Here is a 26744-nt window from a genome sequence, read left to right on the forward strand (position 1 = left end):
GGCCCCTGTAGACCTGAGATACTCATCGTCGCCCCTTTTCCTAGAATCAAAAGGTCAGGATGGTAGCTTTGGGATCCACAAGAAGAGAAGACCAAACTTCTGAGAATGGAGAGTCCTGACCTGCACTTCCAGGAACCAAAAGTCCTTGTCAAGGTCCCCACAGGTGCCTAAAGGTCAACCAATGAGGATCAGACCTGCCTCAACCTTTAACCCCCATGCCCTGTATCTATAAAAGAAGCCCTCCCAACCTCTGATGTGGGACTTCCCCGGACCCCTGCTTTGTTGGGACTGCGCTGCAAGAACCTCGCCCGCCCAGGGGTGGAATTCCAATAAAAGCTTGTGAATTAATTGATTCATCTGACTGGGAAGATTTGTTATGCCTCGGACACCTTCCACCTTTACCTAGAATAACCAAGAAAAAGAACCTAAGACTCAAATTAAAAAAATAAAACAAAGATGAAACAGGAAACATTACAATTTAGATAACACAGAATACAATGGATCATTAGGGCCTATTGAACTTAGGAGAAAAGAAAATCTCAGTAAGTGGAGCTGAGAAAACTGGACATCCACATGCAAATTAAGGAAAGTGGACCTCTTACCATATACAAAACCAACTAATGGGTCAAAGACTTAAATATAAGACATGAAACTATGAAACTACCAGAAAAAAAATGATACACTTCAGGACATTGGTATGAATAAAGAATTTTTTGGATATGACAACCAAAAAACACACAACAAAAACAAAAATTGACAAATGGGATTACGCCTACAAAAGAACTTCTGTACAACAAAGGAAACCATCAACTAAGTAAAGACATGATCTACAGATTTGGAGGAAATATTTGTAACTGTTCATCCAAGAAGAGATTTTCAGAATATTTGTTTATAAGGAACTCAAACAACAGCAAAAAGAAAAAATCCAATTAAAAATGGGCACATGATGTTAATAATTCTCACAAAATATACAAATGGTCAAGCATATGAAAAATGTTTAAGGTCATTATCATCAGGGAAATAAAAATGAACTACAATGAAGTATCATCTCACTCCTGTTAGAACAGCTATTATCAAAAAGACAAAAAATGACAAATGCTAGTGAGCATACCCTGAAAGGGTACCTCATATACCACTGGTGGGAATATAAATTAACATAGCCACTCTGGAAAACAGCATGGAAGTTTCTTGAAAACCTAGAAATAGAACCACCAAATAATCCAGCAATCCTACTACTGAGTATATAACCAAAGGAACCAAAATCAGTATGCTAAAGAGACACTTATACTCTTATGTTTATTGCAGCACTATTCACCCCAACCAAAACAGAGACTCAGTCTAGGTGTCCATTAACAGACAAATGAAAAGAAAATGTGGTGTCTGTCTATACATACACATAAACAAATACTTTTTCCATAAAAAGGAATGAAATTATGTCATCATACCAACTTGGATGGAACTGAAGGACATCATGTTAAACAAGTCAGGCAGGGAAAAACAAGTTAACTGTGTATTTTCATTTATACTCCTTTGTGGAATCTAAAAAGTTCATCTTGAAGTATAAAACAGAACAGTGGTTATGAGGACTTAAGAAGAATATGATGTATTGAGGGACAGATGGATAGGATGGGTAATGGGCATATGGATATAACTGGATAGGAAGAATGACATAATGTTCTACAATACAGTAGACAAACTAGTGGGTGACATTAATTATTTCACAATACCTCATAGAGAGATTTTGAATATTCTGAAGAAATTATGTCTCAAGTGACAGAAATATCAATTGCTCTAATCTAATAATTACACAGTATATACATGTGTATATACATGTATACATACACAGATGTATGTACACATGCATATAATACACATATTATACACCTAACATATCTGTATAATTACTCTGGATCGAAAAAAATGTTTTGGGGAAATATACTACAATGACAACAACAAACAGAATTGGCTTATCTTTTTTCCTATTCTTGTGGTCTTATGGTACTCACTATATTTCTACATAAGCACTTAAAATATATATTAATTATCTATACTGGCCTGAACTAATGGAGCTGTGTTAAGAATTGGCCTAGAGAGGCTGGCATTACAGCACACAGATTAGGCAGCTCCTTCTGACAGAGGCTTCCCATATTTGAATGCAAACTTGCGTTTCTACTGTTCTGTTTCTGATCCAGTTTCCAGCTAATACACCTGAGAAGGCAGTGGAAGATGGCCCAAGTACCTGGGCTCCTGCCACCAATATGGGAGAACTGGATGGCATTATGGGCTTCTGGCTTTGGTATTAACCAGACTTGGCTTTTTTTTTTTTTTTTTTTTTTGACAGGCAGAGTGGACAGTGAGAGAGACAGAGAGAAAGGTCTTCCTTTGCCGTTGGTTCACCCTCCAATGGCCGCCGCGGCCGGCGCACCGCGCTGATCCGATGGCAGGAGCCAGGATCCAGGTGCTTTTCCTGGTCTCCCATGGGGTGCAGGACCCAAGCACCTGGGCCATCCTCCACTGCACTCCCGGGCCACAGCAGAGAGCTGGCCTGGAAGAGGGGCAACCGGGACAGAATCCGGCGCCCCAACCGGGACTAGAACCTGGTGTGCTGGCGCCGCTAGGCGGAGGATTAGCCTAGTGAGCCGCGGCGCCGGCCAGACTTGGCTCTTACAGTTATTTGGGGGAGTGAACCAGTGGATGGACAATCTTTCCTTCAGTGTCTCCCTGTCACTCTGCCTTTCAAATAAATAATTAAAAAAAAAAAAAAGTTGGACTAGAATTGCATCATTATCTTAGACTTGGAACTCATGCAGTTTCTTCAGAAACTACAAAAATATTTAAGAAATGAAAACTTTAAATCATAATAAATACACAGAATGCTGATCCAACTTTATTTTAGTATTTTTCAATCACTATTTTATTATTTTTCAATAAGGAAAAGTACTTTCCCATTGTTCAGTTTTATCCATAAAGCCATCACACAAGTATTACTTAAAAAAATGAAAAGAATTCTTGGGGCCAGCACTGTGGTATAGCAGGTAAAGGCACTGCCTGCAGTGCCAGCATCCCATATAGGAGCCAGTTCGAATCCTAGCTGCTCCACTTCTGATCCAGCTCTCTGCTAAAGCCTGGGAAAGCAGTAGAAGATGGCTCAAGTCCTAGGGCTCCTGCACCCATGTGGGAGACCCAGAAGAAGCTCCTGGCTCCTGGCTGTGGATCGGCCCAGCTCCAGCAGTTGCAGCCATTTGGGGAATGAACCAGAGGGGATGGAAGACCTCTCTCTCTCTCTCTCTCTCTTCTCCTCCCTTCTTCTCCCTCTCCCCCCTCCCTCTCTGCCTCTCTCTCCCTCTCTCTCTCTGCCTCTCTGTAACTCCGTCTTTCAAATAAATAAATAAATAAATCTTTTTAAAAAAGAGAATTCTTGGGACCAGTGATGTGGCACAGTGGGTTAAGCCACGACAACACAGATATTCAGTAGGGGCAATGAACAGTGCGTGTAACTGCTCCAGTTCCAATCCAGCTCCCTAATGCACCTGGGAAAGCAGCAGAGGATGACCCAAATCGCTGGGCCCCCTGCACCCACATGGGAGACCCAGATGAAGCTCCTGGCTCCTGCCTTCAGCCTGGCCCAGACCCAGCTCTTGAAGGCATTTGGGGAGTAAACCAGCAGATGGAAGACCTCTCTCTCCCTCTCTGTCTCTCCCTCTTTCTGTAACTGTACCTTTCAAAAAATAAATCGTTGTGAGAAAAGAATTATTAAATCCAAAGCAGGGAGGTAATATTAAAATAATTTTTGAATTTCTACTATGGTAAAATTAGAAATAAGAACATTGAAAAGAAACTCACCTAATATATATTTTTCAAGTATTTGTTGAAGAAAAAAATGTTTAAAGGCATATCCAAATGCAGCTCTATAAATTATCACACATGACCCAAAGCGGGAAGATAAATGCCAATTTCAACTGCAATACATATGTATAATGTATTTCTTGACTTCCTAACCCCAAATATTCAGTCAGCATTCTTCACTAAATAGACAACTCAACAAGTACAGAACTTGGTTGATAATCAGACTAAATGGTAAAATACACATAAGTAAAAATAAGCAGGAAATTTCAGATACGACATGAGTATCATAGTTTTCTTTTCCCCAAACAATGCTTAAATATCAGATGAGCCTGTTAAGAACAAATAAGGCTGTAACTAAGCCCCTATTTTCAAACCTCTAATATCTGTACTTGTGTCCATTTTGAATGTACTCAAACACAACAAAATTTTCTATTTTCCACTTCTGACTGGTCCAACTCTTAATTTTAGCATTTTACAGTAGACAAAGTACAAACAGGCTTTTGGTCTTAAAATGGTGCAGTTATATATACATTTCTTTAGAAATACAACTCAAACCATACAAATCATGTCAGACTGTAACTGGTGAATAGTAACATCACAAATATGAAGGTTCTTCATGAAGTTCATGGAAAACGCACATTATGAAAAAACTACATGGACTCACAAATTTTTTATATCAAAATGAACATTTCTTAATTCCATTTTCCATAAACTTTTTGAAGTCACCTCACAGAAGATGTATAACTAGTGCTGCAAGTTTTATTTTAAAAAGTATAAAATACTACAAATAAATAGTATTTTAAAATACTGAAAACTTTAAAATCACTGATTCAAATACTTGTAATCTCTTGATTAAAGATAATGTTATAATCAAGTTATTTCAAACTCTAGAATAAGTTTTAACATTTTAGCATTCAACTTAGCCATTGATAAGGTTAAAGAGAAGTCCAACAAAAGCATTAGTCATCACTAGTCAACAATAAAACGTCTTTCAAATATCAGCTATTTGCCTTAAGAATTGATACTCAAGATAATCAATCCTTAAATGGCAACATTACTTACAACCCTTTCAAAATTTAGCTTTAACAAATTACAAACATTTGACAAACTGTCGGCCTAGCAAAAGCGAAACCTTAAATAAAATCTCTTGTGTCAATACTCTATCCTACCTGTATCTTCAATAAATTCCACACATTTTTCAACAAATAGTGGTATGGGCTTCTCAGCTGTAACCAGATCCTGGAGGGGCATCCCAAAGTAATTACTTTCCCAATTTCTACGTGTTGGTGGATTGAAGTTCTTAGTTTTCTTTTTCTGCTATAAGAAAACACATTCAAGTTAAAACTGTTAAAATAATTTCTTTCAAAAGATGAGTATTAAGCAGTGTAAATACACACTATGGATCAAAAGAAATATTTGAAAGACATATCCAACCTCATGTCCACCAATATAAGGGACTCATTAAATTCTGCTAGAAGCAGCAACAGCAATGGTAAGTAATGACCTATTCAGTTTCAGTGTGGTTTGTTATTTTTATTTGTTCTTAGGGGCAGATTCAAATGAAGATTTTGTATATACCTATTTTTGTAAGAACACAATAGAGGTTTAATTACTGAATTAACAATGAAGCTAAGTAACTCCATGAACTTTTAGCCCCACCATTTCCTCCTTAGTTTTCTAATTTCTTCCTATCAATAGCCTCTATTTCTTTAAATTCAATCTGGCATTAGAGAGAAAATGGTTTTTAACCAGAAAGTTAGCATCTCAAAGACCTAACAAAGTACTGTCAGGAATCAAACTGTTAAGGAGATTCTGATTCCATCTTTGTGAAGTAAGATGTATCAAGTTATCTCCATCAATTACTTTACTGGGCATACTTAGCCAAGAATCTCTGAAGTATAGGAAGATAAGTTTTCAGAAATTCAAAGAGGATGTCAGAGCACTTTTACTGACAGGCCTGTTTCCTAGTTTGCTCTACCAACAGAAAAACACAAAAGTTATAAGAAAATCTAGCTAGCTAGTCCTAACTGTTGCAATCAACTCTTAAGAAATGCTTTTTTGTACTGGCCTTTTAAAAGCAATTGATCAAAACTTTCAGATGACTGAAAAAGAAAAAGCAAAGTCTAAACTTCATTGAGGCAACCTGCATATTAATTGAAATTGGAGGATTGAGACAAGCAAGTACAATAGATTCTCTGGCTTAAGCTCAAAAATCTCTCCCAAGGTCCACAAAGTTTTAAGGGCAAGTTATTTAATTCTGCAGTTACACTAAGATTCTGTGCTAGTAATCTAATATAATGAAAACCTAAGTAGATTACAACAAGAAATTGCTGGCCAACTCTAAAGAGATACTTTAAATATTAACAAAGAGCTGCTCTCAGTCCAGTTATAATCTTGTATATGAGTGTCAAAGAAGTTATGTGATTTGCTGCCCTTTTTTTTTTTTACTAATGACACTACTACAAAAAAATTCTATGCAGAAAAATAATCTGATTATAGACACGTTTATGTTAGGTTCTATGATGAACAATGGTATGTACAATTCCTTTTTTCTGTGATTTTAAGATTTACTTATTTGAAAGGTAGAATTACAGAGAGGGAGACACAGAGAGACAGAGGGAAAGAAATCATCCTTCTGCTGGCTCACTTGCCATATGGCACACAGGTGGAAACCAGGAACCAGGAGCTTCATCTGGGTCTCCCAGAATAGGGGCAGGGGCCCAAGCACTTGGACTATCTTTCACTGCTTTTCCAGTCACATCATCAGGGAGCTGAATCTGAAATGGAGCAGCTGCCACTCATACAGAGATGTCAGCATAGCAGGTGGTGGCCCAATCTACCTCACTATAATGCCAGCCCCAGCAATAGCCCCCCCCCTCTTTTTTTTTTACAGGCAGAGTGGACAGTGAGAGAGAGAGACAGAGAGAAAAGCCTTCCTTTGCCGTTGGTTCACCCTCCAATGGCCGCTGCGGCCGGCACACCGCGCTGATCCGATGGCAGGAGCCAGGTGCTTATCTTGGTCTCCCACGGGGTGCAGGGCCCAAGCACTTGGGCCATCCTCCACTGCACTCCCGGGCCACAGCAGAGAGCTGGCCTGGAAGAGGGGCAACCGGGACAGAATCTGGCACCCCGACCAGGACTAGAACCCGGTGTGCCGGCGCCTCAGGCAGAGGATTAGCCTAGCGAGCCGCGGTGCCGGCCCCAGCAATAGCTCTTAACCATCACAAGGAGTTCTTTCAAAACAAATTACTTTTGAAAAACTCTTCACATAGTTCTAAGATACATTTCTTGGCTAAATGTTGCTGATTTATTGCTACAAACTCAAACCAACTCAAGATGATATATATGATTTAAAATCTATTTCATGAACCATCTAAAACTAATTCATTACAACTGTTATAATACAATGCTATTAAGACTCTCTGAAATGCAAGAGAAAAAAAGAATAGTAGAGCCCATGTCAAGGCACAGTAGGTTAAGACACCTGCATTGCTGGCATGCTGTATCAGAGCACCAGTTATTACTGTTTCTGATCCAACTCCCTGATACTAATGTACCTGTGAAAGCAGTGGAAAATGGCCCAAATACTTGGGCCCTTCCACCCATGTGGAAGACCTGGCTGGAATTTCTTTCTGATTCCTGGCTTTAGCCTAGTCCAGCCCAAGCCATTGCAGCCATTTCCGGAGTGAACTAGTGGAGGGATGATCTTTCTGTCTCTGTCACTATTCAAATAAAATTAAACAAATTAGTTCAGTGTTTTGTTGCTCAAATCTATAGTTTTTAATGAACAATTAATCAGAAATGGCACCTTCAATTACATAATTATGTCAGTGGAAAACATGATCTATTGAATGATAATCCAATTGTTGATTCATTATTACATTCGTTCATATCTTAATTCCTGCTACAATGCAAATGCCAACAGCCTTTTTGTAGCCACCTAAGCAAATCTCATGTGTACCCACAGTAAAATATTCCATTCAAAAATAATGTAAACAATTTGTTATTACACATCCAACAGAAATAAAAACTTCTCACTTGTGTAAGCAAACAAGACCAGGAGAATATAATAGCTAGTTCCAGAAATTGCCTTGCCTTCTTCAATAATATCAGCAACACCCTCAAATAAACCCTATAATCAATAACGTTTAAAAAAATTTATTCAGCTGCTTTACTGGTAACCAACACACTAAAGAAAAGTTCATAAAAGGGGAACAGCACTGTGGCATAGTGGGTTAATCCTCCACCTGCAGCACAAGCATCCCATATGGGTGTTAGTTCTCATCCCAGCTGTTCGTCTTCTGATTTAGCTCCCTGGTAAGGCCTAGGAAAGCAGTAGAAGGCGGCCAAAGTTTTTGGGCCCCTGCACCTGCGTGGAAAACCCAGAAGCTCTTAGATCCTGGCTTCGGATCAGTGAAACAGTAGATGGAAGACCTTTCTGAGACGTCTCCCCCTCTCACTGTAAATCAGTCTATCAAATAAATAAGTAAAATCTTAAAAAAAAAAGTTCACAAAGAAGTTGACTAGGATTTCAAAGGACCAATCCAGTAAACACAATATGGATCTCTGTTCTTAGACATGATTTGTGACTTCTTTTTTCTTTTCCTCGCTTTTTATTTGAAAGGCAAAATGCCTGTAACAGCCAGGGCTGGGCCAGGTTGAAGACATGAGCCCAGAACTCAATACAGGTCTCCCTGTGGTTAGCAGAGACCCAAGCACTTGAGCCATTATCTGCTGCTTCCCAGGGTGTACAAACTGGATGAAGTGGAGGAGCTAGAACTCAAATCAGGCACTCAGATGTCTCAAGCAGCATCCTAACTGCTGCACCAAAGGCCATCCCCTTAGATGTGATTCTTAAAGGATCAAAGTAGAAACAAAGACAAAAGGAGTTTAAATATAAAGAAACTTAAGGGGGGGGGGGACCCATCATTGAAAGGAAAATCTCTTTAGAAGCAACAAGTAAAGCGTTCATTATGATTGAAAAGAGCCAAATAAAACAGAAAGTTCAGCTTTCTTCTGAACTCTACAGGCTACTGTAAAACATCCTGACATCTTCACTTGAAAGCCTGAGAGAGGTTTTTCATAAACATGTCCACGCTTTCCTTAAAACGAGCCCTATCTGCAGCCTTCTCCATTTCAGTTGCTATTAAGTCCATTCCCTCAGTTGATTGCTAATTTTTTTATTTTTATTTTTTTTTTTATTTTTTTTTTTTTGGACAGGCAGAGTTAGACAGTGAGAGAGAGAGAGACAGAGAGAAAGGTCTTCCTTCTGTTGGTTCACCCCCAAAAATGGTTGCTATGGCCAGCACGCTGCGCCCATCCAAAGCCAGGAGCGAGGTGCTTCCTCCTGGTCTCCTGTGCGAGTGCAGGGACCCAAGCACTTGGACCATCCTCCACTGCCTTCCCGGGCCACAGCAGAGAGCTGGACTGGAAGAGGAGCAACTGGGACAGAATCCAGTGTCCCAACCGGGACTAGAACCAGGGTACTGGAGCCGCAGGCAGAGGATTACCCAAGTGAGCCACAGCCCCGGCCTGCTAAAAATCTTAAGAATCATTCTTGATGTCTATTCCTTTTTTCTCACACTCTAATTGTTAGGCTGTATAGCTATGGAATCAAACTATTTCTTACCATCTTCACTGTTAATTCTTTGGTCCATAAAGTTTATCACTTCATACATCTAGATACTGCATTAAAGGACTAATTAACACTTTCTGCTTTCTACCACCACTCTGCATAGCATTTTCAAGAGTCAGAATGACGTCAGCTCCCCGAACAATGGTCTGCAATACCATACACGAACTGCATGCCTTAGACTCAATGCAGTTTGTTTAATGGCTTTGCAGGCCATACTATGGCTTCATTTTCTTTTATTTCCATCATTTACCCCCTTTCTCCAGCCACATGGCTTCCTTGCCATTTGAACATATAAAGAATGCTCTAGCCTTAGAACTTTTAAAGGTTTTGTTTCTTTTACCTTCTTTTTTCTTTATTTTTTTATTTTTTGACAGGCAGAGTGGACAGTGAGAGTGAGAGAGAGAGAGAGAGAGACAGAGACAAAGGTCTTCCTTTGTCGGTGGTTCACCCTCCAATGGAGGCCGCGGCTGGCGCACTGCGCTGATCCGATGGCAGGAGCCAGGTGCTTTTCCTGGTCTCCCATGGGGTGCAGGGCCCAAGCACCTGGGCCATCCTCCACTGCAATCCCTGGCCACAGCAGAGCTGGCCTGGAAGAGGGGCAACCAGGGGCAACCGGGACAGAATCCGGCGCCCCAACCGGGACTAGAACCCGGTGTGTCGACACCGCAAGGCGGAGGATTAACCTAGTGAGCCGCAGCACCAGCTACTCTTTTACCTTCTCAATGAGGCTCATACTGCTGTCTTCTTCAGTTCCTCCCCAGTATTCCCATTCCTGCTTACTCTGCTTTTTCTTCTACAACACTACACATTCACTTACTATCTTTTTCTTTTTTATGAAGGTGGGCCTCCCCCTGCTACAATTTAAGCTCTACACACAGGCAGGGATTTTTATGTGTTTTGTTCATCAACATACCCCAAAGATTTGGACCAATGTCTGCAAAAGAAATTAGTACAAGTGGTACAGAAAGGTATTTGAGGTCATTTCTAAAATGAACTAAATTTGTAGACTGATTTCACCATGTACTAAAAAAACCAAACAACAAATAGAAGTGAATCAGAAAGTTTGAGACTTATCATGCTGAATTCACTAAGCTTATAAAAATCTTAAAAGCATCCAATCGGGGGGAAAAAAAAAAAAAACAACCAACAATGGAGGAAAATACCAGGCTAACCTCAGAGTTCCCAGGAAAACTAGAAGTTAAGGATAATAAGCTAAAATAGGGGCTTAATTTTTAAAAATAAACATCAGAGGCACATAAATTGACAGTTCCTTGATTTTTGTCTTTTTACTAATGAGGGAGGATAAAAAATTAGTAAATAATAATAAAGCAAACGAATAAATGATACAGGATCAGCTATAAAAAAAAACTTCTCAGACTTGATACAAAACTACACACAACTACTATTAACACTTAAACAAAAACTTTAAAATGATGAAAGTAAAAGATGGGCAAAAGTAATGATTTTTGTTTTGTTTTTAAAAGACTTATCTTCAAGGCAAAAAATTTTAACTACATACAAAGAAATTCACTTGACAACTATCCAGAATTCAGGCAACCAAGTAATAGCAACAAATGATAGCAGAAGTGAATATAAACATCTAAAGAAACAGAGTAACAAAGTTTAAATGATCTCCTTTAGTCCTTGTTAGCTAAAATGTCAAAATAACAAAAACTTGAATTAGGATTTTAATAGTCTCATAAATAAAAGTTTTAGTATAAATATTTCTGTAAAAATAAATGTTAATAATTAAGCAAAAATTAAAGAACAAATACTGAACTATTGATAATGATCTGAGTTTAGAGTGGGAGTTTGGATGAAAAGAGAAAATATGGGGTTGAATTTTCAAGGTATGTCATGCATTTCCTTTTTGAAAGGATAAATATTATTTGTGCAACCAAAAAAAAGATTTTAAAAACTGTACCTATCACATATAAATCTTCATCTGTCCTTTTCCCAAAAAGAGATCAGAAATCACTATTTAAAAAACCAAACCAGGAGCACTGTGGTGTAGTGGGCTAAGCCTCCTCCTATGGCGCTAGCATACAACACGGATGCTGGTTCTAAGCCTGGCTGCTCCTATTCCAATACAGCTCTCTGCTATGGCCTGGGAAAGCAGTAAAAGATGGCCCAAATGTTTGGGCCCCTGCAACCACATGGGAGACCCGAAAGAAGTTCCTAGCCCCTGGCTTCAGATCAGCCCAGCTCCGGCTGTTTTGGCCATTGAAGGAGCAAACCAACAGATGGAAGACCTTCTCTCTGTCTCTTCCTCTGTAAGTCTACCTCTCAAATAAATAAAACTTTAAAATATCATGAAAAAACAAAGCAGACTTTTTTATTTTTCATCTATTTGAAAGGCAGCATGACAGCAGCAGATGGTTTTTCCATTTGGTGGTTCCCTCCCCACAAATACGCATAACAGCCGGGGCTAGGCCAGGCTGAAACTATGAGCCAAGTACTCCATCCAGTTCTTTCAAGTAGGTAGCAGGGGCCTAAGTATTGAGCCATAATCTACTGCTTCCCACAGCCATTAGCAGGAAGGTAGATATGAAGCAGAGGTGGCACTAAATCCTAGGCATTCCAATTTGGGATGCAATCATTCCAAGATGTGACTTAACCTGCTATGCTACAGCATTTACCCCAGAAATAGTATTTCCTTCCAGTGGCCTCCAATTTGAGTTTTCTATGAACTCTTGTCCCACTCAAGAGATTCTCAACTTATACCAGCATATTCTGCTATCAAAGAAATCCATATAATCACAAGCATTACCTACCCTTCATCCCTTCCTTTTGTTCTCAAGTTACTGCCTCCACCCCAAATCACCTAAATAATGATTACTTTTTCTTCTCTCCTAATCTCTATTATTTGTCCCCTGTAGAATCAATTTGTTCCTTTCCTATAGTCTATATTTTTTATTTATTTTTTGGCAGGCAGAGAGGACAGTGAGACAGAGAGACAGAGAGAAAGGTCTTCCTTTTGCCTTTGGTTCACCCTCCAATGGCTGCTGCGGCCGCCGCGATGCAGCCAGCGCACCATGCTGAGCCAATGGCAGGAGCCAGGTACTTATCCTGGTTTCCCATGGGGTGCAGGGCCCAAGCACTTGGGCCATCCTCCACTGCCTTACCGGGCCACAGCAGAAGCTGGACTGGAAGTGGAGTAGCCAGGACTCTTAACTGGTGCACACGTGGGATGCCGGTGCTGTAGGCAGCAGCTTAATGCCCCAACATCGGCTCCTACAGAAAAAAACTTTTAAAATTTTTTATTTATTTAAAAGGCAGAGACAGACATCTCCAATCCACTAGTTCACTCACCAAATGTCTACAACAGCCAAGAGCCAAGAATTCAATCCAAGTTTCCCATGTGAGTGGCACAGATCCAGCCACCAGAGCCATCCCCTGTTGCTTCCCAGGGTAGGCATTAGTAGGAAGCTGGAATTGGGAATGGAGACAGGACTCAAACCCATGCATTCCAATATGGGATGTGGGTGTCCCAAGCAGCATCATAACCACTATGTCAAATGCCTGTCCAAGAGAAACTTGAGTATGTCATCCATGCCACTAAACTGTCAAGATCAACAGCCTTCACACTAACAAATAAGAAAGAAACTTCACTTTTCATCCTTCTTGAGCTCTCAGCATCATTATTTCTTTAATTTCTTTCTTTGGGCTCTCATGTCACTAGTCAGGAGTCTCTTTTCTCACCTTGGTCCCTTTTCAATCTCATACTAACTCTTCCTCTTTTACTCCAACTCAATTCTCAGCTCACCTTTTGTCTCTAGCTGTACTCTGTCCTTATGTCTATTTATCTAATCCCACAGCTTTAAATTCTTATATATTCTGATAACTCTTCTCTGAGTACAAGATTTAAACACCTCATATTTAGACTATTTAACATTTCCACTAGAATATTCACATAGATATTTTAAATACAAAAAGTATAAAGCAGATACCTTGATTTCTTCTGGCCTGCAATCTTTTACACTTAGTCTTTACCCTTTCAATAAATCCATCCAGTTGTTCAAATCACAAATCTATAGGTATTAACCTTGATGTTCCCTTTCTGCTTACTTTCCACACTGAATGTATCAAAAGCCCTATTGATAGAATTTTGTCACATCCCTCCAACCATTTTTATTATTTTGTACCTATAGATAGCATAATACCCAGCACATGGTGAATACTCAGTTAACACTGATGGAAGCAACTAAAAGCAAAAACAGCATCCAAAGGAAACTTTCATCATGTAAGATTTCTGTCAATAAATATACAAAGTTGTGGGCTGAGTGGGTTACCCTGCTGCTTGCATCGGAGTACCAGTTCAAGTGCCAGCTGCTCTGCTTCCAATCCTGCTCCCTGCTAGTGTTCCCAGGAAAGAAGTGGAGGATGGCCCAAGTACTTGGGCCCCTGCCACTCATGGGAGGGCAGGGCTAGATGGGAGTTTCGGGCTCCTGGCTTCAGCCTGCCTCACCCCTGATCATTGTGACCACATAGACAGTGAACCAGCAGATGGAAATTCTGTGCCCCTTCTTTGTCATTCTGTCTTTCAAATAAACCTTTAAAATAATGAATATATAAAGAACTACTGCTTTATTTACTAGTATATGAAAACAATTTCATTCACCTAATTCTTCATTCCTTTGGGAGTTTATATAGTCAAGTGTAACCTCATGCATCCTAACCTAATCAAAATTCATCCAAAATAATTGCTTATCAAAAAGTTATAGAAATAGCCAATGCAATGTGAATTCATTCGGACATGAGGTGATTTCTAACAGTAACAACTGATACAATTCAGATAAACAAATATTTTAAAATTTATTTTAAAGAGAACTAAAATATTTTTACATAACATGCTATGTTACTGTTGAAGACCAAAATGGTTCAATTTAGTGTCCTCAAGTAACACAAAATCTATTATAAAGAAAAAAAACACCACAGTATCAGTCATTTAATGCACATGAAAGTAATATATGATTAAATGTCAAAATAACTAGATCCAAGGTTTAAGCCTAGACTTCAAAAGGTAGACCTTATATAGAAGGATGAAGTAAGACATTTCAGAAATCTACAAAGAATCCAGTAAGTGATTTACGCTTAACATGTAGGTGCCTCCTATATGTCAAGGTAAAGACTCAGAAATCACTAGAAAGTGCCATTTATTTATTGTTTACATTATGCACTTTTTAAATACTATGAGCATAATCTTAATCTTCACAACAGCTGCTAGTTTACATCTGTTCTGACATACCTGGAACTTAAAGGAATGTATGTAGGAGCAAATAATGAAGTTTAAAAAGGTAGGCAAAGATCACCCCAGAAATGTCTTTCGGTACCTGAGGGATCTGAACTTTGTATACAGATGCTACAAAAATTTTGTTCAGAGAAGGATCAGACACGTATATGTTAGCACTACCCCTCAAAAAGCAACAAACAGAATAGTTTTGAAGCAATGGGGAACAGAACAGAGGAACTTCAGTAAGAAGTTATTGCCCTGGGCCTCGCGCTGTGGCATAGTGAGTAAAGCCCCCACCTGCAATGTTCGGCATCCCTTATGGGTGCCAGTTCCAGTCCCAACTGCTCCACTTCCAATCCAGCTTTCTGCTATGGCCTGGGAAAGCAGTGGAGGATGTCCAACTCCTTGGCCCCTGCACCCTCGTGGGAGACCAGGATTAAGCTCCTGGCTTCGGACAGGCTCACCTCCAGCTGTTACAGCCAATTAGTGAGTGAACCAGCAGATGGAAGACCTCCCTCTCTGTTTCTCCTCTGTAACTCTGACTTTTAAAATAAATAAATAAATCTTAAAAAAAAAAAATTATTGCCCTATGCAGGACCTCTATCCTCAAAGAGTTGGATTTGAGAGTCAACAGTAAAACTTGTTCTCAAAGATTTACTTTGTTTTAATGTATTAAGTGGAGGACATTCTTATGTCTCATAAGCTAGTTATGTCTAGGTGCTCCCAAAAGATGTATCATTCTTGGGTTCCTCTTCAAAACTAATTAAATTTCTAAAAAAAGTTACTGCACCGGAGCTGGTGGTGTGGTGAGAGAGTAAAAGCCACAGCCTGCAAGGCCAGCCCATCCCATTTGGGTGCCAGTTTGAGTCCCAGCTGCTCCACTTCTGATCTAGCTCCCTGCTAACATGCCTGGGAAAAAGCAGTGGAGGATGGCCCAAGTGTTTGAACCCCTGACCCGTGTGGGAGGCCAAGATGCAGCTCCTAAATCATGGTTTCAGCTTTGCTCCGCTCAGCCATGTGGGGAATAAACCAGCAGACAAAAGACTGCTCGCTCTCTGTAACTCTTTCAAATAAATAAACAGTTATTATGCCACAAACACTGGTAAAGATAAAGTAGATCTATCATATATTGATGGTGAGAATTTAAAATGGTATATCCACTCCAGAAAAGTTTCATAGCTTCTTGTAAGACAAAATATGGCAAACTATTACAGAACCCAGCAATTTCACTATTGTGCATTCATCTCGGAAATATGAATACCTCATCTAAAAACCTTATTTGAAGGCCAGTGCTGTGGCTCAATAGGCTAATCCTCCGCCTGAGGCGCCGGCACACCAGGTTCTAGTCCTGGTTGCCCCTCTTCCAGGCCAGCTCTCTGCTATGGCCAGGGAAGGCAGTGGAGGGTGGTCCAAGTGCTTGGGCCCTGCCCCCCATGGGAGACCAGGAGAAGCACCTGGCTCCTGCCATCGGATCAGCACGGTGCGCTGGCTGCGGCATGCCTGCCGCAGCAGCCACTGGAGGGTGAACCAACAGCAAAAGGAAGACCTTTCTCTCTCTCTCACTGTCCACTCTGCCTGTCAAAAAAAACAAAACAAAACAAAACAAAAAAACCTTATTTGAATGTTCATAACAACTTTATTCATGACAGACCAAAACTAGAGATAGCCTGATTTCCTTCAACAGGTTAAAAAAAAAAGTGATATATCCTTACCACGGAAAATTACTCAGCATAAAAATGAAGAAACTACTCATAACAACTTGACTAAATCTCAAGAGAACTATCCTCAATGAAAAACTCAATACCAGGAAATTACATGCCATATGACCCCATTAATAAAATTATTTTAGTTGATCAAGAAATATTTTATAGGCAAGGGCTATAAATAATCAAATGAAAAGATGTCAATTTTACTTATACAGTAAAATTTTAAAATACTCAAAGATCATTAAAATCATAGTACCTCATGTTTTTAAAATTTTTTAATTGGGCTAACGCTGTGATGCAGATTAAGTTGTGGTCTGCAGTGCCATCATCCCATATGAGTGTTGGTTCAAACCCCAGCTATTCCACTTGCGATCCAACTCCCTGCTAATGTATCTGGGAAAGCAGCGGAAAACAGCTCAAGTCCCTAGCTTCTGCTACCAACATGGTAGATCCAGAAAATTTTTTAAATTACATACATGTAACATTCTTTCATTTTTATTTTTTTCTTTTTATTATTTAATAAATGTGAATTTACAAAGTGCAACTTTTGTATTGTTGTGGCTTCTCCCTCCCGTGGCCCTCCCCTCTCCCACTCCCTCTCCCATGCCCTTCATCGAGTTTCATTTTCAATTACCTTCATATACACTAAGCAAGGATTTCAACAGGCTGTCCTCACACAACCACACAAGGTATAGGGTTTTGTTTGACTAGTAGTGTTGTTTTTAAGTTTCATAGTAAAACACATTAAGGACAGAGATCCTACGTGGGGACATTCTTAAAGTGACAAAATTACAGAAATGGAAAAGAGAGTAATGGTTGACAGGGATTATGGGTAGGGAAGGGTAAGAAAGGGGAGAATGTGGTTTTAAAGAAAACAAGGATCATTCAGTGATGGAACTCTTTTTGCATCTTAGCAGTAGTGTCAGAAAAACAAATTTATACATGTGAAAAAGTGCACAAAACACACAAATGAGTACAAATAGCACTGAGGAAATCTAAGCTCTGTGGGTTACAATAAAGTCAATTATCTGGTTTTGCTACTGGACTACAGTTTTGCAAGACGATATACCACTGTGGAAAACTGGGAAATGGGATCTCTGAATTATTTCTAACAATGGTATGTTACTCCACATTATCTCAAAATAAAATATTTAACTTTTTAAAAAGTCATTGTAATAATCCAGGTGAGACGTAGTGACAGTCTCAACTAAGACAGTGACAACTGAGTGGAAGCAACACATTTTATAACAGAATTAGGAGCATGTGGTAAACAGCAACAGCTTATAGCTTTGGCCCACAGTAGCACCTTCCTGAAATCATTCAACAACAACCCCGGTGAGGACAGAGAAACAAACATACCTTGTTTGACTGACTTCTAGAACCTCACAGCAATTTCCTTTTAGACTACATTCTGCTACACAAGAATTTCTCACTCCCCAAATGGCTACAACAGCCAGGGCTGGGCCAGGTTGAAGCCAGGAGCCTGAAAAAATCTATATGGGTCTCCATGTAAGTGTCAGGGGCCACTACTTCTTTCCTGGAAACATTTAGTAGGGGGCTGGATGGGAACTGGAGCAGCTAGGACTCAAACAGGCACCCAGCATCACAGGTGGCAGCTTAACTCACTAGTCCCTAGCATTTCAGTCTTAACCACTGTTGCTCCCTTTGCCACCAATGTCATCATCTGTCAAGTACTTTCAATTACTCTAATGGTTGCTAATCAGAGCACTACTAAAGAACGAAGAAAATTTTCACTGCCATCTTCCTCTTCCGTTACATCTTACTACAAATCAGTGTTCCTAGGCCTTAAGGAATCATGTCAAAAATTTAAGGCTCCATCTGTGCGTGTGCCCTTTCCCAGGGAAAACACAGAAACCTTTCCTCAGATTTTCAAAGATTAAAAACAAGTTCTAAAAAGTTCAAAATAATTACTTTATATAAAGGATGCAAAATGTACTTTTTTACTTAGACAAAGTTAAATAATCACAAGATAACTTTTGCTATATCCTCATATTTTGTTTGAATTGGAAACAACAAAAATTACCACCTTTAGGGAGTAGGCACTTAGCTCAGTGGGTAATATGCCTGTATTCCATATTGGAATACCTGGGTTTAATACCCAACTCCAGCTTACTGCTACTGCAGTCCTTGGGAGGACTAAGTACATGAGAGATCTGGATTTGGTCTCTGGCTCCCAGGTTTGGACTAGCCCAGTTCCCAGTTAACTTTGGAGACTTAACCAAGAAACAGAGGCTCCCTTAATCCCATTTACTAAAGTACTGCTCTACAACGTCAGCTGGGATAACAAGAAAACAATACAAGTCTAGAAACCACAAAACTACTGTAAGACATTTACTCTTCTAGGATTGAGTAGGACAATTTGTGGTATGAGGGGGTTTCAAAAAGTTCATGAAAATGCCCACTACAAAAAAAATATGTGGGGGCGGCGCTGTGGCTTAGTGGGTTAATTGGCCTGGCCTGAAGTGCTGGCACTCAAACAGTGCTGGCGCCAGTTTGAGTCCCGGCTGCTCCACTTCCAATCCAGCTCTCTGCTGTGGCCCGGGAGGGCAGTGGAGGATGGCACAAGTCCTTGAGCCACTGCACCCGCATGGGAGACCCGGAGGAGGCTCCTGGCTCCTACCTTCTGATCTCTCTCTCTGCCTTACCTCTCTGTGTAACTCCGATTTTCAAATAAATAAATCTTAAAAAAAAAAAAAAAATACAAGGGCTTCAAAGTTTATTTACATGAAAAAAACTTCACTTTCCAATTCCATTTTCCACTTTTTCAGTGCTCTTGTGTATCAAACTTTGTACATAAAATTGGCAATCCAATAAACTTACCCACTCTTTGCTATAGTTTGAGCATTGTTTGCCTCCTCAATTCATATAGATTTTTAAACCCTGAAGTCTAAACAGTTAATGGATTAATGTTAATGGTTTAAAGATTAATGGAAGATGCTCAATCCAGATATGATGTCTAGGAGGTGGGCCTAGTGGAAGGTCATTGGAAGCCTGCCCTGGAAAGCAGTTCTTACAAAGAGGGTTGGTTACATTATTCAAGCCTGCTCTCCATCTAGCTCTGCTTCCAGGCTCTCTATGTGATCCACCCTCTGCACCTGTTCCACCGTCCACCACCCTCATTAGTCACCACACCAATAAAGCCACTTGATCTTGTGCTGTGAACGTCCAAAACTGTGAGTGGAAATAAACCTTTTCAAGTTAGTTCCTCTCCAGTTAAAACAGTTTAGTTTCAGTAATAAAAAGCTGACTGATACAGTCTTACATAGTAACAAATGACTGTCTATGTGATAAGAACACTATATTCTGTTATCCAAGTACTTCTTTGATACATACTTACCAAATATATTCTAACAATTGAAATTAACCTGCTGTAGAAATGAGTAACTTCAATGATCTGTGCTATGACAGTTTTTGCTAAATATTCAATATTCTGCCATAAATACTAAGAAAAAAAGAAATTTACATTTGCCAAATTACTTTCAAATTAGTGAAAACAAGCATGCAGCTGACACAACCTTTTAAATTAAATCTCATTAAAAAAAGAATCAGAAATACTCTTTAAAAATTAACCACCTAATTACATTTCAGTCTGAATCTGACAAGCCACAAATAATCATCAAATGGTTACACAGAATAAATCAGGTGACAAAGCGAATATAAAATACAGGTAGAAAAGCCTGCATTATATAAGCACATTTATATAGCACCACAAACTGGTATAGCCAGAATCATAAATAAGACTAAAGAAATCAATGTTAACTTTATGAAAAATTATAGAAACACCACAGATCTAGTTAATCTATCAGAAGTAAACCAATTTAGTCAATTACATGGTAAGTAAGTAATGGAAGAATGAAAGAAAGCTTCACTAAGTTTTCCAAATACAAAAAAGATTTTAAGAGAAAAATTTGTTAAACCCTGTTGAACATATTTTTCAGAAAAATCAATTTAACTGGACTGAATTCCTTAAGGATAGCTGATGACTGAGTCACTCTTCTATTAGCTTCTATCTGTTCAGGTATAGTAAGCGTTCAGAAAGATGCTATTCAATGATTAGTTTTCATGAATCAAAATAAACTGTCATTATTAAACAAACATATAAATAGTTCTTTGATTACCATTTCAAGAAGGCCATGCATTTCATACTGACTTTAGTTGATCACATTACAATATATTGTGCCAGGCCACAGAGATCAACTACAAATAGGAGTCTTGCCTGTAGTAGACACTGTGGTTTTCATCCCTTAGAAATTATGCCAGTTTGGGGAAAAGCCAACTTCTCCCAGATTGTTGGGATAAAGACTCAGATCTAAGTTCAACAGCATAATTCTATTCCTCTGGCATGTGCCAGAGTGTACTGATTAGGACCAGATATAGGAACCAACTCAAGAATAAGAGTCTGGAAAAGGTGCTGACTGAAGGATCTGAGATGCTTACTTATTCTTCCAAACATACTTCCAGTAAAAAGGTGACTATCACTTTGTCTCATAACAGGAGTGCCTGCAAGGTAATAATGGATATGCTATAAAAATTGCCAAGAAATCTAATCATGATATACTCAGATGATAGTTGCAAAATATAAAAGTTGAAGCTTTCAAGCAGTTCAAGACTTTAAATGAAGAATCTTTGCTCATTAAACAAAGTGCAAGTCTACCCTATTGTATTTGTTAAGTACTCTTTCTAGAGTAAGCTTTTTAACAATTAATTTTTATTTGGCTTTAATTAAAATTCTACAAGAACCTATGAAACTGAATTAATGACTGTCAAGAGGCTGGAGTACATACACTACAAACTTACCCTGTAAGTTATGCATTTTGATAGAGAGAAACAACAGTTCAATACAGACATTTTCACCTATTTTGTAATATATGCAATTAAAAATTTGCAGATCAAGTGAAAATGGTGGTCACTACTTGGTTAGCAATTATTTTAAAAAGGAATTTTACTTAATAAAGACTATGAGATTCTAGAAGTCAGAAGTCAAATAATTCTAAATCTAAGAGTTACTGCATTCTAACGGAGCTACCATATTAACGGAATAGTATCAAGTAACATCAAATTAGAGGGCCTGGGAGCCGGTGCTGTGGGGTAGCAGGTAAAGGCGCTGCCTGCAGTGCCAGCATCCCATGTGCACACTGGTTTGAGTCCCAGCTGCTCTACTTCCGATCTCTCTGCTGTAGCCTGGGAGGGCAGTGGAGGACGGACCAGGTCCTCGGGCCCCTGCACTCACATGGGAGACCCGGAGGAAGTTCCTGGGTTCGGATGGGCGTAGCTCAGGCTGTTGCGGCCAGTAGGGGAGTGAGCCAGTGGATGGAGGATCTCTCTCTCTCTGCCTCTCCTTCTCTCTGTGTGACTCTTTCAAATAAATAAATAAATCTTTTTTTTTTATTTGACAGGTATAGTTAGACAGTGAGAGAGACAGAGAGAAAGGTCTTCTTTTTCCGTTGGTTCACCCCCCCCAATGGCCGCCACAGCCGGCGCTGAGCCAATCCAAACTCAGGAGCTTCCTCCTGGTCTCCCAGGCGGCTGCAGGGGCCCAAGCACTTGGGCCATCCTCCACTGCCTTCCCGGGCCACACCAGAGAGCTGGACTGGAAGAGGAACAGTCGGGACTAGAACCCGGCGCCCATGTGGGATGTTGGCGCTGCAGGCAGAGGATTAACTAAGTGAGCCATGGTGCCGGCCCCCAATAAATTTTTTTTTTTTTTTTTTTGACAGGCAGAGTGGACAGTGAGAGAGAGAGAGACAGAGAGAAAGGTCTTCCTTTTGCCGTTGGTTCACCCTCCAATGGCTGCTGCGGCCGGGGCGCTGCAGCTGGCGCACCGCGCTGATCCGAAGGCAGGAGCCAGGTACTTATCCTGGTCTCCCATGGGGTGCAGGGCCCAAGCACTTGGGCCATCCTCCACTGCCTTCCCGGGCCACAGCAGAGAGCTGGCCTGGAAGAGGGGCAACCGGGACAGAATACGGCGCCCCGACCGGGACTAGAACACGGTGTGCCGGCGCCACAAGGCGGAGGATTAGCCTAGTGAGCTGCGGTGCTGGCCCCCAATAAATCTTTAAAAACAAAAATATTAGGGGGCCAGCGCTGTGGCATAGCGGTTAAAGCCATTGCCGGCAGTGCTGGCATCTCGCATGGGTGCCGGTTCAAGTCCCGGCTGCTTCAATTCCCATCCAGCTCTCTGCTATGGCCTGGGAAACCAGCAGAGGATAGCCCAAGTCCTTGGGCCCCTGCACCCACGTGGGAGACCTGGAGGAAGCTCCTGGCTCCTGACTTTGGATTGGCACAGCTCCGGCCATTGTGGCCATCTGGGGAGTGAACCAGAGGATGGAAGACCTCTCTCTCTCTCTCTCTCTCTGCCTCTCCTTCTCTCTCAGTGCAACTCTGGCTCTCAAATTTAAGTAAATAAATCTTTAAAAAAAAATCAAATTAGTATCTTGTGACTTCATATATACATTTTATTATTTTTTTTGACAGGCAGAGTTAGACAGACAGAGAGACAGAGAGAAAAGTCTTCCTTTTCCATTGGTTCACCCCCAAAATGGCCACCACAGCGGGCACACTGCACTGATCCAAAGCTAGGAGCCAGGTGCTTCCTCCTGGTCTCCCATGTGGGTGCAGGGCCCAAGCACTTGGGCCATCCTCCACTGCCTTCCCAGGTCACATCAGAGAGCTGGACTGCAAGAGGAGCAACTGGGACAGAATCCGGTGCCCCAACCGGGGCTAGAACCTAGGGTGCCGGCACCGCAGGCGGAGGATTAGCCAAGTGAGCTGCGGCGCCGGTCCATATATACATTTTAAAACCTAAATCTTCATTGTTTTTTATTATGAAAACATACCTATTTTGAAATCCTTCCCCCCAAGGGGGTCCAAACCCTAGCATAATAGTTAACACAGCAAAAATCTCCCAAGACACTATCTGGTATTAGATAAAAGGGGAATAATACAATACGGGGCAGGGGGGTGGGAACACGTATTGGAATCAATATTTGAGAATAAAATAGGAGGTCATGATCGTTAAGTAAGAGAAGGAAAAGATTCAGGAACTGAAAATAAAATAGGAAAATAACTTAAACTGAAAATAAAATAGGAAAACAATTTAAAAGGAAGTCCAAAGTGAAAAATCATCAGATTGCCAGCTTATATTAATGCACCATAAATTTCAAAATATTTTACTATTTAATCTCTATCTGAATTAAAATAACAGCACTGAGATAGATATTGAAGAAAAAACCAGCTTAAACATAAGCATACCTCAATTCACTGAACATGAGCTAAAAACAGGCACATACATTAACACAACTCAAATCCATTCTCTTCATGCACTGCTTTTGAAACACTAGTAGGTTATGAAATCAATTCAATAGGTCACATTCAACACTTTTTTCACTGAAATGAACTAGAAAATCAAAATAACGCACAAAGTAAAGCTAAGTGTTGTTTTTGTGAAACTTCATTTCAGTTGTATAGAAATGTTTTTGTACATCATAGGTCACTCAATTAAAAAAATAGCAATTCTCATTGCTGATTACCATCAAGAATGTTTTGTTCCTAAACACTGAATTCATTTTGTAACATAATACAAAATACAACCAAGTAGCAAGCATTCTCTTCAGCAGAAATGTCAGTTTTAATAAACCAGTATCTGAGCCTTTAGATAACACTAGTGCCCGAAAGTTAGGATTTTCCAGCTGTCAAGGAACCTGAACAGAGATTCTTAGCCTGCCCCATCTTGGAATCAAAGAAGGAAGGTAAAAAGAATGATCTTTTCTCTTGTATGGAAGAAAAAAGCAGGGAGGGAGGGAGTGTATAAACTCAGAATACAAAATCTTAAGAACATTTAAAAATCAGTTAAAACTAATGGAGCAAATAGGACAGAGAACTGTTCTGAAAAGACAGTGGCAAGCTATTTTAGGCCTGATGCTTGCATATATTTTTTGAATACTACATGCCAGCCACTTGGAAAGAAGCACTTCCAACATCTATCACAACTCAAGGGAAGTATTGCACATAATCCCTAATATAGGGATAACTCTCTCTCTGCCTACTATTCTTAAGATCACCTCTACTATTTTGGTCATTCAAAATTGGCAACTCCTCAAAGCTCTTATGTTAGGCAAGCTGCTGTATTCACTCCATAGGGACTTCATTCATTGCCATCTGTATCTCATTGTGTCCTAGATAACATATCTCCAACTTAGACCTCTCCTGAAGATCTGTACTACCTACTTGATACTTCTAGTTGAACTCTGCAATCAAAGTTTTAAGTTCTACCCCACCACTCCAACTCCAAACCTAACAAATTCCTAAGGCTCTACCTCATGAACAGTATAGTATCAGCATTGATGAAGTTATAAAAGCCACAAATCAAGAAGATATCTTTCCTATCTTATTCATTATTCACACACTGCAATTAATATGCAACACTATCAAATCCTATGCACTTGAATTGGCTCTCAAACCCATTCTGTTTTCTATTATTGCCATTCTCCCTCCTCACTCCAAGTGTTCCAACTCTTCACCATTGTTTGCTAAGTAAGACTACTCTAGTATACTAACTGGTCTTCTACATTCTCTCCAGCCTTCACTCAATCCATTCTCCATACAACAACCATGTTATCTCAAGAAACAAATCCATTCACTCTCTAGTTTCAAATTACTACTAGGCTAAATAACTAAATTCCTAACATTGCTAACAGGTCTCAGAATCTGGTACGTGCTCTTATTCCTATTCTTATTCTACATTCTTCCCTAGAGCATCAGAAAACTTTACAGCCTGAGAGCAAAACCCACCCTACCACCTGATTTTGAAAATAGCTTCATCTAGCCAGCGCCGTGGCTCACTAGGCTAATCCTCTGCCTGCGGCACCGGCACCCCGGGTTCTAGTCCCAGTTGGGGCGCCGGATTCTGTCCCAGTTGCTCCTCTTCCAGTCCAGCTCTCTGCTGTGGTCTGGGAGTGCAGAGGAGGATGGCCCAGGTCCTTGGGGCCTGCACCTGCATGGGAGACCAGGAAGAAGCACCTGTCTCCTGGCTTGGGATTGGTGCAGCACGCAGGCCGCAATGACCACTCTGGGGGTGAACCACCAGAAAAAGGAAGACCTTTCTCTAACTCTGCCAGTCGGAAAAAAAAAAAAAAAAAAAAAAAAAAGCTTCATTTGATCTCAGCCATGTTCATTAGTTTACATATCGTTAAGGGCTGCTTTCACACTATAAAAGCATATCTGACTAGCTGCAACAGACTATACGATCCTCCAACTCTAAAATACTTATCTGGCCTTTTACAGAATGTTTGCCAATGCCTGCCCTGGATCAACGACCAAACACACTAACCTTTAAGACGACACCATGTTCCTTTCCATCCCATTACATGCAGTTGCTATTCATTCAGCATTAAATACCATCTAATCAACCCCCAATCTCCTGGATACTTCTTATTCCTGATGCTTATTCATCTACCAGATCCAATCAAAGATGACACTTTTCAAGGAAGCCTTTCCTCACCATTTAAATCAGTACAACCCAATTCAAACCCACATTTCAAGTCTTCCTACCGCTTCCAGTTTCTGGGCTCTCTATTCGACTGGTTAATGTGCCTATCCCTGTGAAAACATCACACTGTCTTAAATACTAAACTTTTATTATGCAATAAAGTAAGCATACACACCACCACAACTATTACCATCCCATTCTGAAACACCCTGGCTATTCTCAGCCCCTTACTCTTTCAAATATAGATTAGAATCAACACATGAAATTTCTTGAAAATCCTTAAGACTTCTAATGAAACAATGCTGAATCTCAAGCTCAGTCTGAAGAATGCAGACTTCTTTATGAAATGCTATATTCATGAACTGGAAAGCAGTAACTCCACTGTTCATTTAGGTCATCTTTAATGTCTTCCAGTAAAGTTTTATGCTTCTGCACATAAAGGTTTGCACATATTATAATGATTCTCTTCTAGGGATGATAATGGTTATCTTCTCATGTTTCTCATGTTTGTTATTGATATATAAAGATACAACTGACTTTTTTGATTACTGATCTTACATCAAGTCATTTTGCTAATCTTCTTTCATACAAGTAATTTATCCGTAGATCCTTTCTGGCTTTTACAATGACAATCATTATCAGCCAATAATGGTCATTTTGTCTTTTCTAGCATTAATTAAAAAAAAAAAAAAGATTTAAGGATAGTTAAAAGACAGAGGGAGTGGGAAGAAGGAAGAGAGGGATCATCCATCTGCTAGTTTATTCCATAAATGGTCACATCTAAGGCTGGGCCAGGCAGAAGACAGGAGCCAGAAC

The 26744-nt window shown here is 40.0% G+C and overlaps 1 protein-coding gene across 8 annotated transcripts in view; it reads right to left on the reverse strand.

The window, feature by feature from the left end:
- The window catches only part of ARHGAP5 (Rho GTPase activating protein 5), a 90079-nt gene that overhangs the window by 38510 nt on the left and 24825 nt on the right, over window positions 1-26744 (reverse strand). For 4 of the 8 annotated variants that reach the window (XM_051822155.3, XM_002718129.6, XM_070053777.2 and 1 more), the window contains exon 3: window positions 5016-5163. The exons of 2 other annotated variants lie outside the window; for them this stretch is intronic. In XM_051822155.3, coding sequence (XP_051678115.1) covers window positions 5016-5163 — 148 coding nt within the window. The remainder of the gene's footprint in view (window positions 1-5015; window positions 5164-26744) is intronic. 2 more of the 8 variants (XM_070053778.2, XM_051822156.3) reach the window with 1 other exon arrangement.

Source organism: Oryctolagus cuniculus, chromosome 12 (genome assembly GCF_051225735.1).
Source record: "Oryctolagus cuniculus isolate XC-2025 breed Fujian yellow rabbit chromosome 12, ASM5122573v1, whole genome shotgun sequence".
Classification (NCBI taxonomy): Eukaryota; Metazoa; Chordata; class Mammalia; order Lagomorpha; family Leporidae; genus Oryctolagus; species Oryctolagus cuniculus.